The sequence below is a fragment of the Pristiophorus japonicus genome, chromosome 10 (assembly GCF_044704955.1).
Source record: "Pristiophorus japonicus isolate sPriJap1 chromosome 10, sPriJap1.hap1, whole genome shotgun sequence".
NCBI classification, from domain to species: domain Eukaryota; kingdom Metazoa; phylum Chordata; class Chondrichthyes; family Pristiophoridae; genus Pristiophorus; species Pristiophorus japonicus.
In genome coordinates, this window is record NC_091986.1 from 139981373 (window position 1) to 139997031 (window position 15659).

At 45.4% G+C, this 15659-nt stretch overlaps 1 protein-coding gene across 1 annotated transcript in view; it reads left to right on the top strand.

Moving 5' to 3' along the window:
• The first annotated feature begins 1184 nt into the window (after window positions 1–1184).
• LOC139275109 (LIM and senescent cell antigen-like-containing domain protein 1) overlaps window positions 1185–15659 on the top strand; it is a 207668-nt gene continuing 193193 nt past the window's right edge. The window contains exon 1 of the mRNA XM_070892124.1: window positions 1185–1476. Within this exon, the coding sequence (XP_070748225.1) occupies window positions 1448–1476 (29 nt within the window). The 5' untranslated portion in view covers window positions 1185–1447. The remainder of the gene's footprint in view (window positions 1477–15659) is intronic.

The following is a 15659-nucleotide window of genomic DNA, read 5'->3' on the forward strand; positions in this document are numbered from 1 at the left end:
TCCTGGGGCTCACCTGCTGTGACGTAGCTCGGAGTAGAGTGCTTGTTTCGGGAGTCTAGCATTGGGCATGCGGACAATGTGGCCCGCTGGTCGATCGTGGTCAATACCTCGATGCTGGGGATCTTGGCCTGAGAGAGAACATTGACATTGATGCGCCTATCCTGCCAATGAATTTGCAGGATTTTGCGGAGGCAGCATTGGTGGTACTACTTCAGTGCTTTGAGGTGCCTGCAGTACATAGTCCATGTTTCTGAAGCATATAGAGGGCGGGTATCACTATTGCTCTGTAGACCACGAGCTTGGTATAAAATTATAAGGGGCCTAGATAGAGTGAATAGGAAGGACTATTTCCTTTAGCAGGGAGGTCAACAACCAGGGGGCATAGATTTAAAGTAATTGGTAGGAGGTTTAGAGGGGATTTGAGGGGAACTTTTTTCACCCAGAAGTTGGTGGGGGTCTGGAACCTACTGCCTGAAAGGATGCTAGAGGCAGAAAACTTGCTACATTTTAACAGGACTTGGATATGCACTTGAAGTGCCATAACCTATAAGGCTACGGACCAAGAGCTGAAAAGTGGGATTAGGCTGGATAGCTCTTTGTCGGCCGGCACAGATATGATGGGCTGAATGGCCTTCTTCTGTGCTGTAAATTTCTATGATTTAACTGTAGATTACTATCTAATATTTGGGATCAACATTAACGTAAATTGGAAATGTATTTTTTCATGCCATATGACTACATTTAAGGCAGCCTTTTAATTTGTCTTTTCCAACAACACTAAAAAATTCAAGGTTGGTATATACTTTATGCGTGGAAGCATAAACTGCAAACCACCAATTTACTCTACAATGATTATTCATTGCTTAGACTGCCATTTTCTATGCAGTTAACATCCAAAATGTTCCAGTTCGTGTGTTCAGATATATCATTTAATATTTTGATAAACATGATTCGTATACCATCCATTAAAGCATTCGCAAATACTATTCCGTTAAACATTCATCGTCCAGTCAGCTTAACCTATATATATATTTTTAAACTGCAACTTTTCCCACTATGTATCCGCCACACGCGGTACATGTTCCTTGCAGTCTCCTCTCTGTACAAGTGTTCACAGATATAGCCCCCTTTAGGCACGTATGAGTGATTTCGCTCAGTACTACCCCGCCTCCAGTGTGTGTTGGTGCGCATATTCTACTGAATTTACCAATCGCAGTGTCTCTGCTTCTCCCGCATTCACAGGCACACTCGCTGAGCGATGCAAGTGAGCCAGCCTGAGAACAACTGAGTGAGTGAGTGATTGATTGACAGACAGACAAACAAACAAGAGTCCCGGTCCGAGCTCCAGCCTGCAGCATCGCCATTGCTCCGGCCCCTCGCCCGCCCACTCACTGCAACAACAGCTGGGGGCACCTAACGCTGAAATATTGTGGCGCTTACGCCGGGAATGTTCGCCGTCGCTGGAATGACCGGAAGGTAAAAAAAAACAATTGTAAAAAAAACACCTTTCATTCTGTCTCGATGTATTTTCACATTGCCTCGAGGTTGTCTTTTTTTAAAAACTGTCTGAGCTCATCCACAGACTGCATCCGAGCCGGGAAGCTGAGTGCTGCGCGCGACTCCATTTCACTGCTTTTTGTTCGGTTCCTTCTGTACTTTAGTTCTCTTAATTCATTTTTTTTAAAGGCGGAAAAAATGAAAACTCTTTTTTGGTATTAAAACTACAAGTTCTATTCCCAGTAGATCCTAGTGGAAAATTGAAGTTAATGTCAGTAAATGTGTCAATTCTGCAGTCTCCGGGTTGCTAAAAGTTGGCTCGAGCTGCTGAATTTAGGGTCACCCCACCCTAAAATACCAGATTGATCATGTCAACTAAAAGCTACAATGTATGAAATTCTGTAACTTGAGGCTTAATCTGCTGCTGCCCTCGAGTGCAGTGAAGATTGGCGAAGGATTGAGGATTGTTTTCTGCAGAAAGCTATATACCAAAGTGCAAATGTAAAGGAGGAAGTAAATTCAGTAACGGGATTGGGTGGGGTGGGGGGGGGGGGGGGAAGCAGTGTGGAAATGTCAGCACAAGGGGGAAAAAATTACACGATGGAGCCAAAAAGTTACTCATCGAGTTACTAGCCGTTAAGTCACAATGAAGACTCGAATTAAAAATTCATGACTATATAAGTATTGTCGTTTTCATTTCCGGCTAAACTTTGTGATATGCCCCGTTTTGAATTGTTGCTTCTTGAAGTACTCCTTCTCCCATTTCTGCAATAGTTTAACTATAAGTAGACGTTTTGGGGCATGGTTTTTTTTTATAATGCAACATTTATTTTTTAAAGTTATCCTATTCTGTAAGTGACCGTGTGAAGGAAGATTTCTAATTCATTTTTAATTTTTTAAAAACTTTCAAAAATGTCATACGATTGTCGTGTATGATTTGCACAGGATGGTTTCCAACTGCAACAACAAAATTTAAACCAAATTAAAGTAAAACAATTAAATTGCTAAAAAAATTTATTTTGAATTCAGTTTCAACAACAACTTGCATTTATAGAGTGCTTTTAACAAAGTAAAACATCTCAAAAGTGCTTCACAGGAATGTAATCAAACTGTTGTGTTCCTAACACAGATGAGACTGCACACAGGGAGGTTAAAGTAACAGTGACCTCAGTCTTTAATAAGACACTCCAGAGTGAGGAACAGGGCTTATGTACAGTGCTCCCAAGGGATGCTGGGATCCCTTGGGACTTTGAGGGATTAGCTCCCTCGTGGCGGAACATGGGAGTGCATGCTTTACAGATACACCACATCACTCCCCCCACCCCCAAAGTCAAAGTGAAAACTATTTACAAGGTGAGGCGGTCAGGAGCCTTTCTTTCCCTGGTGGACCACCTCGGTACAAATGTCTGTTCTGGTGTGTTGGCTGTGCCCTCGCTGGGCTGGAATGTTGTTGGCCCTGCAGGGCTGCTAGGTGAGCCTGGCCTTGCTGGGCTGTTGGGCGTGATGGGTTCGATTTCCTGGTCTGACGTGGTGTCGTTGATCCTTTGGGTGTGTGTTGTGGGTTCGAAAAAGGTGGTGTCTGCTGTGAGTCATTCAGGGCAGTCTGTGAACCGCAGCCTCATTTGGTCCAGGTGCTGTCTGCAAATTTGTCCATTGTCTAGTTTGACTACAAACACCCTATTCCCGTCTTTAGCTATCACCGTGCCCGCGATCCACTTGGGACCATGTCCATAGTTTAGCACATACACAGGGTGATTCAGATCAATTTCCCGTGACACAGTGGCGCGACCATTGTTTACATTTTGTTGCTGCCGCCTGCTCTCTACCTGATCATGCAAGTTGGGGTGAACCAGCGAGAGTCTGGTTTTAAGTGTCCTTTTCATGAGTAGCTCAGCCGGGGGCACCCCTGTGAGTGAGTGGGGTCTCGTGCGATAGCTGAGCAGTACTCTGGACAGGCGGGTTTGGAGTGAGCCTTCTGTGACTCGCTTAAGGTTCTGTTTGATGGTTTGTACTGCCCGTTCTGCCTGCCCATTGGAGGCTGGTTTAAACGGGGCCGAGGTGACATGTTTGATCCCATTGCGGGTCATGAATTCTTTAAATTGGTACTGGTGAAACATGGCCCGTTGTCACTGACCAGTATGTCAGGCAGGCCGTAGGTGGCAAACATGGTCCTCAGGCTTTCAATGGTGGCGGTGGCGGTGCTTCCCGACATTATTTCACATTCAATCCATTTTGAAAAAGCATCCACCACCACCAGGAACATTTTACCAAGAAACGAGTCCGCATAGTCGACATGGATCCTCGACCATGGTCTGGAGGGCCAGAACCACAAACTTAGTGGTGCCTCTCTGGGCGCGTTGCTCAACTGAGCACATATGCTGCATTGCCGTACACAGGACTCTTAAGTCAGAGTCGATACCGGGCCACCACACGTGGGATCTGGCTATCGTTTTCATCATTACTATACCCGGGTGTGTGCTGTGGAGATCCGAGATGAACGTCTCTCTGCCCTTTTTTGGTAGCACTACGCGGTTACCCCACAACAGGCAGTCTGCCTGAATGGACAGCTCGTCCTTTCGCCGCTGGAACGGCTTGATTGATTCTTGCATTTCAACGGGGATGCTGGCCCAGCTCCCATGCAGTACACAGTTTTTTACTAGGGACAGCAGAGGTTCTTGGCTGGTCCAAATCCTAATCTGGCGGGCCGTGACAGGTGATTTATCATTTTCAAACGCGTCCACGACCATCAACAAGTCTGCAGGCTGCGCCACCATCAACAAGTTTGCAGGCTGCGCCATTTCCACCCCCGTGGTGGGCAGCGGTAGCCGACTGAGAGCATCCGCACAGTTCTCGGTGCCTGGCCTGTGGCGGATGGTATAGTTATACGCTGATAACGCGAGTGCCCACCTTTGTATGCGGGCTGAGGCATTAGTATTTATCCCCTTGTTTTCAGCGAACAGGGATGTGAGGGGCTTGTATCGGTTTCCAGCTCAAATTTGAGGCCAAACAGGTACTGATGCATTTTCTTTACCCCGAACACACATGCTAATGCTTCTTTCTCAATCATGCTGTAGGCCGTTTCGGCCTTAGACAAGCTCCTGGAAACATAGGCGACTGGTTGCAACTTCCCCGCAACGTTAGCTTGTTGTAATACACACCTGACTCCGTACGACAATGCATCACATGCTAGCACAAGTCTTTTACACGGGTTACACAATACAAGCAGCTTGTTGGAGCATAAAATGTTTCTGGCTTTCTCAAAAGCAATTACTTGTTTTTTTCCCCATACCCAGTTCTCACCTTTGCGCAATAACACATGTAGGGGCTCTATAAAAGGGTGCTTAACCCTGGTAGGAAGTTACCAAAATACTTGAGGAGTCCCAGGAACGATCGCAGTTCCGTGACGTTCTGTGGCCTGGGCGCATTCCTGATAGCCTCTGTCTTGGCTTCTGTGGGCCGAATGCCGACCGCCGCGATCTTTCTCCCCAAAAACTCCACTTCTGTTGCCATGAAGATGCATTTCGACCTCTTCAGCCGCAGCCCCACGCGATCCAGTCGTTGGAGGACCTCCTCCAGGTTTTGTAGGTGCTCGGCGGTGTCCCGACCCATGACCACTATGTCGTCCTGAAAGACCACCGTGCGTGGTACCGACTTGAGTTGGCTCTCCATGTTTCTCTGGAAGATCGCTGCAGCCGACCGAATTCCAAACGGGCATCTGTTGTAGATGAACAGTCCCTTGTGTGTGTTGATGCAGGCGAGGCCCTTCGAAGACTCCTCCAGCTCCTGCGTCATGTAGGCCGAAGTCAGGTCGAGCTTGATAAACGTCTTGCCTATTGCCAGCATCGCAAATAGGTTGTCTGCCTTAGGTAGCGGGTATTGGTCCTGTAGCGAGAAACAATTAATAGTTACTTTATAATCGCCGCAAATCCTGACCGTGCCATCCCTTTTGAGTACGAGAACAATCGGGCTGGCCCACTCGCTAAATTCCACTGGGGAGATGATGCCCTCGCATTGCAGCCTGTCCAGCTCGATTTCCACTCTCTCCCTCATCATGTGAGGTACCGCTCGTGCCTTGTGGTGAATGGGTTGTTCCTCTGGGACCAAGTAGATCCGCACCTTCGCCCCGGAAAAGTTTCTAATGCCTGGCTCAAAAAGGGAAGGAAATTTGTTAAGAACCTAGGTACATGAGGCCTCATCAACATGTGATAGCGCTCGGATGTCATCCCAGTTCCAGCGGATTTTGCCCAGGCAGCTCCTTCCAAGCAGTGTGGGGCCATCGCCCGGGACAATCCAGAGTGGCAGTTCGTGCACCGTGCCCTCGTAGGTGACCTTGACCATGGCGCTGCCCAGGACAGTGATAAGCTCTTTGGTGTACGTTCTCAGTTTCGTGTGGATGGGGCTCAGGGCTGGTCTGAGTGCCTTGTTGCACCACATCTCTCAAACATCTTTTTACTCATGATGGATTGGCTAGCGCCAGTGTCCAGTTCCATGGCTACGGGTAAGCCATTCAATTTTACATTTAGCATTATAGGAGGACATTTCGTCTCAAATGTGCACACCCCGTGTACGTCAGCATCTGCCTCCTCTCTCTGTGGCTCGAAATTGCTTTGATCCACCATGGACCGATCTTCCTCTGTCACGTGGTGGTTAGCAGGTTTTGTAGAGTATGCAGCTCGTTGGAGGTGCCCCATTGTTCCACAGCTCTTGCAAACATACCCTTTGAAGCAGCATGAATAGGCTGAATGGAAGCCTCCACACCGCCAACAAGGTGTGAATTGCCTTGCATTCATCTTTTGTTGGGAATTATGAGTCATCTGGGTCACCTGAGGCCTGCTGGCAGTTGCAGACTCGTGGGTTCTGCCCTGTACACTCCTGCTTGCAAACACAGTTCCAGTTAATTTGTGAAAATTGCTAGCACTTGTGTGCTGAGAGATTTGTTTGGTGTTATCACTGGTGGACATAAATGCCTGTCCTATCGCAATGGCCTTACTGAGGGTCGGTGTCTCTACAGTCAGAGTTGGGAGGAACGAGGCCATGGAGGAATTTGAACATGAGGATGAGAATTTAAAAATCAAGGCGTTGGTAGACCGGATGACAATGTAAGTCAGCGAGCACCAGAGTTCCCGCTTAGGTACGTGTGCTGCGGCGCTGTGGTCTGAGAGGTCCCGTGCAGGCTGCTCACCGGCTTTTGTGTCAATACCGCGCGCGCACAAAAATTTGAATAGGCTGCACATTGGGGGAGGCAGGGAGTGAAGTTCACAGGGACATTGACAAGCACATCGTTGATGTGTCAATGGGACTTGCTTCATTTATACCTCACTAAGTGAGTTACGATTTAGGTAGCAGAGTTTTGAATGAGCTCATGTTTATGGAGGGTGGAAGATGGGAGGCCAGCCAGGAGAGCATATTCGAGTCTGGAGGTAACAATAGCATGAATGAGGGTTTTTGCAGCAGATGGGCTGAGGCAGAGATGGGTGATATTGCAGAGGTGGAAGTAGGCAGTCTTTGTGATGGAGAGGCTATGGGGTTGGAAGATCAGCTCTGGTTAAATAGGATGCTGAGTTTCAATAATCTGTAGAAATTAAAATTTTAAAACAGCGAAGCTTTATTTATATCTCACTAAGTAGGGTGCTCGGGCCACTAGCTGCTGACACTGGGCAGCCAGTGAGAACCACGGGGTAAATTTGCTGGACTCACTAACAGGCTGCCAGGAAGATCCGTTTATAAAATAGATGTTGCATCATCTGGGATAAATGTCTTTCAATCCATTTATATTTGTAAGCATTCTGATGCACTGGATAACATTTTTCGCCATTAACATCTATGTGTTTGGATGCTCTCCTACTGAGAGCTCGTTGCCGATGTCTGCCTTTGCTGATAGTAGGATCCCGAAGTATGGAAAATGGTCCACGTTGTCCAAGGCCCCGCCGTGGATTTTGATGACCGGGGTGAGGGGGATGCTGTGTGGCGGGGTCAGGTTGGTGGAGGACCTTTGTCTAATGGATGTTTAGTGTAAGGCTCATGCTTTCATACAACTCAGTGAAGATGTTGACGATGGCTTGGAGTGCCACCTCTGTGCGCAGGCACAAGCGTTGTCCGTGTACTGTAGTTCGATGACAGAGGATTGGACATCCTTGGATCTAGCCTGGAGGCGACAAAGGTTGAACAGGTTCCCATTGGTTCTATAGTTTAGTTCGTGGCGTGAGTTCGGGGCCCAGAAGAGGAATGGGCTCAGGGGCAGCACGGGCCAGCCCACACTGCGATATGTGTGCGCGCTAAGTCTGTGCAACAGAGCTGGTCTCCAGTCGCCTTGTCACTGGATCAAGACCTAGCTCTGTCAAGCCTGTGTGGTGGCTAGTGTGCAACGGCCACCACACGTTTTATAAAAAAACTCCACGCACAGGCATCTTCCACCCTTCAATATGCAGTTCGGGACCTGGAACATTAGTTCCTTCATTGAAACACATGTGAATGCATCAAACTCGTCCCTTTTTGGCATGGAAGCAAGTCAACCTCGATTCGAGGGAAGAAGAAAAAGTTTAGTTCCACTCCAGCGTGGAGCTTGTTGAGAGTGAGAGAGAGCATTGCAGCAAAGCAAGCGCTCTACTCGGAACTCTTACATGGCAAGCGAGCCCCAGGAGGGCAAAGTAAATGTTTCAAGGACACCCTCAAAGCCTCCTTGATAAAGTGCAACATCCCCACCGGCACCTGGGAATCCCTGGCCCAAGACTGCCCTAAGTGGAGGAAGAGCATCCGGGAGGGCGTTGCGCACCTCGAGTTTTGTTGCCGAGAGCATGCAGAAAACAAGTGCAGACAGCGGAAGGAGCGTGCGGCAAACCAGACTCCCCACCCACCCTTTCTTTCAACCACTGTCTGTCCCACCTGTGACAGAGACTGTAATTCCCATATTGGATGGTACAGTCAACTGAGAATTCACTTTGAGTGGAAGCAAGTCTTCCTTGATTTTGAGGGACTGCCTATGATGATGATGATGACTGAGAGCTGTAGGATCAAAGGTATTAGGCACAATGGAAGATTGGCTATTTTTGAAGCTCCCCTTCTGGAGCTAAACATGACCAGATTGCAACAGTCTGAGCTGCTCTCCATTAATTGAAAGAAGTTATGCCTTGTGCCTTATTTGTCTTCACTTTTTTATATAATTTTTCTGTGCCCTTATTCCTTTCAGGAGCATTTTCCTAAGACTTTTAAACAATTACAGAATTGTTCCACTAATTCAGTTTCCCTCCACCCTGTCTCCAGTTCCGTGTGAGTGATCTATATGATGACCCTATTGTGTCCATCACTGTGCCTGTTTGCTGGAAAATGGGGTCAGGCTGTGTTTAAGGGTGGGGCAACATACAATCGCAGTGTACTCAGCCAGCCCACTTGTAAAGTGCTTGCCTCAGTGGGTTAGCGATTTGCGATGTTTTACATTCGTATTCAGTAAGTTGTTGATGAAATTATAGGGCTAGACTTTACACTTCACATTGCCCATCTATGGCCCAAAACGGACCTCCATCGCTCATTTTGAGGAAAAAGTGAAAACTAGGCCAGAAAGATCGCCGGAAAAATAAGCCCCCAAGTTTCAGTTCACTTCGCCGAACTGATCGCCCACACAAGGCCCATCTCAACTTTCGGTACATCGCCGGGCTGATCGCTCGCCGAGAACATGGCTGGGTAATAGTTGTTTTTTCCGGGCTTTACTGAAGGAAATGAGCACTACGGATGCCATTTTGAAGATCGGAGGAAGGGTGGAGGCAGCTAACAAATCGTGCTTAGATGGTTGAGAGTTATTTAAGGGTCCCGTATAGATAGACCTACTCCGATTATTAATTATATTTAATTTAACTAATAGTAGCCTAGTGGATTAGGCATTTTTTCGTGAAAAATGCATTTATATCAAGTGAAAATAATTATTGAAAGTGATGGGGCCTAGTGTTAGACTGGGGCTGGAATAGAGAGAGTATTAGACTGAGATTGGTATACAGTGTTAGATTGGGGCTTGTACAGAGAGAATAGTTTAATAGGATGACATTCTTTAGTGAAAAGTGCATTTATAGCAAGTGAAAATAATTATTGATAGTGATGGGGCCTATGCTTTCTGCGCCATTACTCGTAACTGTTCACTAGCTGGTTTCTGAAAGGATCAATCGAAGAGGTGGCAGAGTAATGCATAGACGGAGACAGAGGAGGCGAGCGTACAGCCAACGAAGGTACTTGGAAAAGCAATCTTACCTCAACCTGTCTGAAAACGCTTGTCTAGGAGGCTGCGCTTCCGGAAGGAGGTCATCGATGAGATTTGCCAGCTCATCAAGGGGGATCTGCAGCCTTCCAGCACCATCAGAACCGCACTGTCCGTTGAGGTGAAGGTTACTGCAGCCCTAGCCTTCTACACATTGGCATCTTTTCAGGCTTCAGCTGGTGACATCTGTCACATCTCTCAGCACGCCACACATGGCTGCATTCGGCAGGTAACTGAAGCCCTTTACGCTCGCAGGATGGACTTTATAAGCTTCCCGATGACCAGGGAGGCATAGACCGGGAGGGCTTTGGGTTTCTCAAGAATAGCAGACTTCCTCAAGGTGCAGAGAGCAATAGACTGCACGCACATTGCCCTGAAAGCCCCTTTAAAGAACGCGGAAGTGTTTCGTAACAGAAAGGGATTCCACTCCCTGAATGTGCAGCTTGTTGTCGACCACAAGCAAATAATCATGACAGTAAATGCTACATCATACATGGGAGTGCTATCCCTGACCTGTTTGTCAATCAGCCAGAAGGTCACGGTTGGATGCTGGGGGATGAGGGATATGGCCTTGCCAGTTGGCTGATGACTTCACTGCGTAATCCCGTCACTGAAGCAAAGAAACGTTACAATGAAAGCCACGTAGCGACACGCAACATCGTCAAAAAGACAATTGGAGTCCTAAAGCAGCGCTTCAAATGCTTGGACTACTCTGGTGGCAGCCTACAGTACCACCCTGACCAGGTCGCTGAGTTTATTGTGGTGTGCTGCATGCTGCATAATGTAGCTATAAGGAGAGGACAACTAATGCCAGATGGGGCTGCAGGTCCTCCTCCAGAAGGAGGGGAGACAGAAGAGACAGCAGGGCGAGGAAGAGGAGGCTGGTGAGGACCTGGGGAGGCCAATCAGCCTGGCGATCTAGCCATGGTTCCCCTCCCCCCCCCCCCCCCCCCCATCCCCGCCGAAAATGTGACTATCCACAATGTATCCAGTGACAGTTACGCGGCTGCTAAGCTGTTGCGTCAGCAGCTCATTTATGAACGCTTTTCCTGAACTTACATTGTGGATAGTCACATTTACATTTACAGTTAAGGTTAAGCAAAAGTTGCATTTGCGTTGAGTTACATTTTTGTCATGCCTGCACAGGCCTGGCATTTGCATTAATGCTTAACTTAAGTAAACTTTTGTTATAATAATAGAATGCACAACAAATGCAGAACAATTGTTAAAATGTTATGCTTAACGTAGCTATGAGAGAATGCACAACAATTGTTAAACTCAATAAAACATTTTATTTAACAGAACAAATTATTACAAATATTTTATCAACACCCTCTCTTTTCCCCCCCACCCCAAACAACAATGAACGAGCAAACTTAAAAAAATTTAACGATTATTGTGAAAAAAACAACCCCCCTCCCTACCTGCGGCCACGTTTCCCTCCAGGTCCTTTCCCACCCTGTGTTTTAACACCACCCGCCCGTTTTGGTCCCCGCAGACCGAGACGAGTGTGGCGTGCAGCGGGCAACGACAAGACTTCCCGCCGTGGTGGTGGTGGTGTGGGAGTGGAAGACGAAACATGACAATGTTGGTCTCCCGAGTCAGGAGGAACTGTATCCTCCGTACTCGCTTGAGTGCTAGGGGTTGCACTTTGAGTCAAAACGACACCTTTGAGTGCAGCGCTGTGTCCAGCCAGCAATGCATGCCGAAGGGCATTGGTTGTGGCGGTCTGCTCTCTGATCTCTTCCAAGGTCTCTAGCATGACAGACCTGTTGGAGAAGTTTGTGGAGAACCGATGGAACCCCTGGATAAGCTCGCGACCTATCGCGACCGTCTCCCTGCACATGGAGATCAAGCACTCCAACTGCCCTTCAGAGGTAGGCGATTGCTCACCTCACTGACCCGACCTCCGTGGGGTCGGCGTGTGCAATATGTCGTGCCTTGGCGTCGCCAGCTGCACACCGCTTGGTCCCGGTGCCTCATCCGCTCTCAATGGAGATGACCGCAGGTTCCATCCCCACTCACATCAATAGACGCCTCGTGCAGGAGCTCCAGCTCTTCTTCATCTTCGTCCTCCTCCTCCTCTTCCTCCTCCTCTAGGCGAGGAAAGTGTTCATGTTCCTCTATCTCCTCTTGTTCCTCCTGCTCCACCGATGGTGCTGGTGCCGACTGCACATGTACCAGTGTATCAGGTTTACCTTAAAAACACACATTTTAATAAGCTCTGTAAAAATATCATAACGGTGAACATTACCAAGAGACGTTACATATCAATACTTTTCACTACCCCAGAAAGCTGTAGCTGCTGCAATCCCTGCTTCTTATGCATGCATGAAATGCCTTGTTAGTACATCATAAATACATTACAAGTATATTGCATTTTGCATTATAATTACAGGACATTAGATCAGTTACATACTTAAGTTTTTAATACTCAATACAGTTCAACAAATTACAAATTACTCACGAGACGCATGGCTGGGTTCAGCCAGAACACGGGTGGTGGCCACACAGCTATCACGGCCAACCAACGCGGCCACATGCTCTTCAATTTCAGATAATGGCTGCAGCTGAGTAGTGCCGTCCCCGTCCGCCGTTGCTCGGCATGGTTGATAGATACCTTCTGCAAATGAGAAAAGAGCATGGCACGGCATAAGCTAATGGACTAGGTAGTATCTTGAGGTCACAACAGTTTAAAATGTTTAAAATAAAAATTTGCATGCATACATCAGTAAAATATTAAATATAAAATTTGAAATAGGAAATACAACTTACTGTTAACATGGTTTAATTAATACAATAAAGAATGTCAAACTTGAATTAAATGCAGAACATTCATTGCTCTAATAAAAATTTCCATGCAAAAGTAAAACATTTAATATAAATTATAAAATATTAAGTGCAAATTACTGTTAACATGGTTTAATTAATACATTCAAGAATTAGATTCAATGCAGGAGATTCATTCTAATAAAAATTTGCATGCGTCAATAAAATATAAAATGCAACTTACTCTTGCTGCAGCCACCAAGCTATTCCAGCGTTTTCTGCACTGGTCAGCCCCCCTCGCCTCATGGGATGCAGACAAAATCACGTCTGCAATCTCCACCCAAATTTTTCGGTAGACATGGGTAGGAGGTTTCCCATGCACACCCCGTGTCAAATCGGCCCACCTGGCATGCACCTCGTTGACCAGGGCCTCGTTTGCTTCATTGCTAAAAAGTTTAGCCCTTTTCCTCTCTCAATCAGACTCTGAGGTCATTTTCAGATTGGTTATATAATTATTTAGATTTAAATATAAATATAAAATTGGAAACGCTACAAATAATTCGACTGTAACTCACTTGCTTTCTCCTCTCAATCCTCTCTCTCTCTCTCTCTCTTTACCCCTCCTTCTGCCTTCTGAGCATGTGTGATGACCCCTGACCTCCCAAAACGCGGTAAAACCAGTTGGCCGGAAAAAAAAATCTCTGATATGCACAGAAGGCCGTTGCTAGGGAAGCTTTTGACTTCCTCGTTCGGTGGGCGAACGTGACATCGCCGAAAAATCAGATCGCCCATTCCACATTGCCGGCCTAAGGCTGAGTGGAAAATTGCAAAAAAGAAATGGGCCATGTACCAGCGATCGGTAAGGCTGAGACGTCCTACATCGCTGGAACAAGGCCCATTTGGGGGGGGGGGGGGGGGCATGGCTACCTAGTGGAAAGTCTAGCCCACAATATATAGAAGATAGTTAAGAAAAATAAGCTGCTCAGTGGCACTAGTTGCATAACTCTTGAATGCCCAATATCAGATGGCACAAGTGATTTATTTTTGTAAATTGCCACCCCTCAATATGTATTCTATATTAGCAATTGTTATGTACATATGAAGAATTTAATTTTAGTTTATTGCTGTTTTCACGTATACGTAACATTTTGGTGTGGAGTGATTTATATGCTGAGTGCTTGCAATTTTTTCAGCAGTTTGGAGGGGAGGCTGTGTGTTTCAAAGGACTTGTGTCTCAGTAGATGAATGAAAAGACAACCTTTTCCTTTTGTGTGTGGGGGATAATCTTGATTAACGTTCCATTTCGTACTTCTAAAAATGTAGGAATTTGTTTTTAATGCAACATGAATGTAAATTTTTCAGTGTAATTGAGATGCTCATGCTTTTTACCACCAGGAGTTGTGGCATTATATGTTACCTCTTAATATGTTTTTGGTTTATGGATAGTCACATACATCATTGAGCAAAGCTTCTGTGTCAACAAAAAAATTGGTGATTGAAGATATAAACCATTCAATATAAATTATTGGCTTAATGGCTGGACTGGTTAAAGAGTCTGCATACAAAGGAGGAACTCCAATTTATTGTGTTTCCTTTTGGTCAGCCATGCTATCAATAACATAAAGATTGGTGGTATAGTAAATAGTGTAGACGTGAGCATAACATTACAAAGAGACATTGATAGATTAAGTGAATGGCCGAAATTGTGGCAGATGGATTTCAACATAAGTAAGTGAGGTCATCCATTTTGGACCAAAAAAGGATAGATCGGAGGATTATTTAAATGGTGAAAAGCTAGGAACAGTGGAGGTCCAAAGAGATTTAGGTGTCCATGTACACAGATTACTAAAATGTGGTAGTCAGGTGTAAAATATAATCACAAAGGCTAATGGATTATTAGCCTTCATAACTAGAGGGATAGAATATAAAGGGGAGGAAATTTTGCTACCGCCAAACAAAGCACTGTTTAGACCACATCTGGAGTACTGTGTACAGGTCTGGGCACTGCACTTTAGAAAGGATATATTGGCATTGGAAGGAGTGTCGCGCAGATTCACCAGAATGTTACCAGGGTTCCAAGAATTAAATTATGAGGAGAGATTACTTAAACTAAGCTTGTGTTGTTTGGAATATAGTAGGTTATGAGGCAATTTGAGATTTTTAGGATTTTAGTGGCAAGCTACCCCCTACCTTCATCTGCTATTTAATCAGGATTTAGGTGGTGCAATTGAAATTATAGTTTAGAAAACTAGATATAAATGGCACCAGAAGAGGGAATTCATTAAGTAGTCATTTTAAAAGATAATTAAAATATACATTATCTTAAAACAGTTACAATGAATTTAATTAGATATTTAATACTTTATCATTTTGCTTGAGTTTTATATCCTCTCATTAGAGACCCCAGAACCACTGGAAACGGTCTGTTTCTATCAGCCCTTACCCATAACTTCATAAATTTTAAATACCTCCATCAAATCACCCGTACCAACAAAAACAGCCCCAATTTTTCATATGTCTTCATATTTGTATTTCCTCATACCAGACATATTATATATATTATATATACACACATACACATAATATATATACACATACACATACATACACACACATACAGAGGTTTGTGAGGCTGTGGAAAGCATTACTGGAGTTTGTGATTGAAGCATAGACCAAGCCAATATTTAAGAATAGGTTAGATAGGTGGTTGGAGGAAAATGGGGAAACAAAGGGTTATGGGAACAACGTGGTCAAAAAGGATTAGGGCTCCTGCTCCAGTAGAGGATAAACACCAATACAGATTGTTGGGCTGAATGGCGTGGTTCTGTGTTGTAATGTCTATGACCAATTAACTGCACAAGCACATACATGTCCCACAACACTTCATGTATTTACCTCCACATATGTTTCAATGAAAACCAGGAAGTCAGCATGAGAAACCAGCCATGGTGATATTATTCAGTGCCCCTCACTTACACAATACAGGTGGATTACAATAGTGGCAAGCTATCCACTACCTTCATCTGCTATTAACTTTAATCAGGATTTAGGTGGTGCAATTGAAATTATAGTTTAGAAAACTAGATATAAATGGCACTAGAAGAGGGAATTCATTAAGTAGTCATTTTAAAAGATATTAAAATATACATTA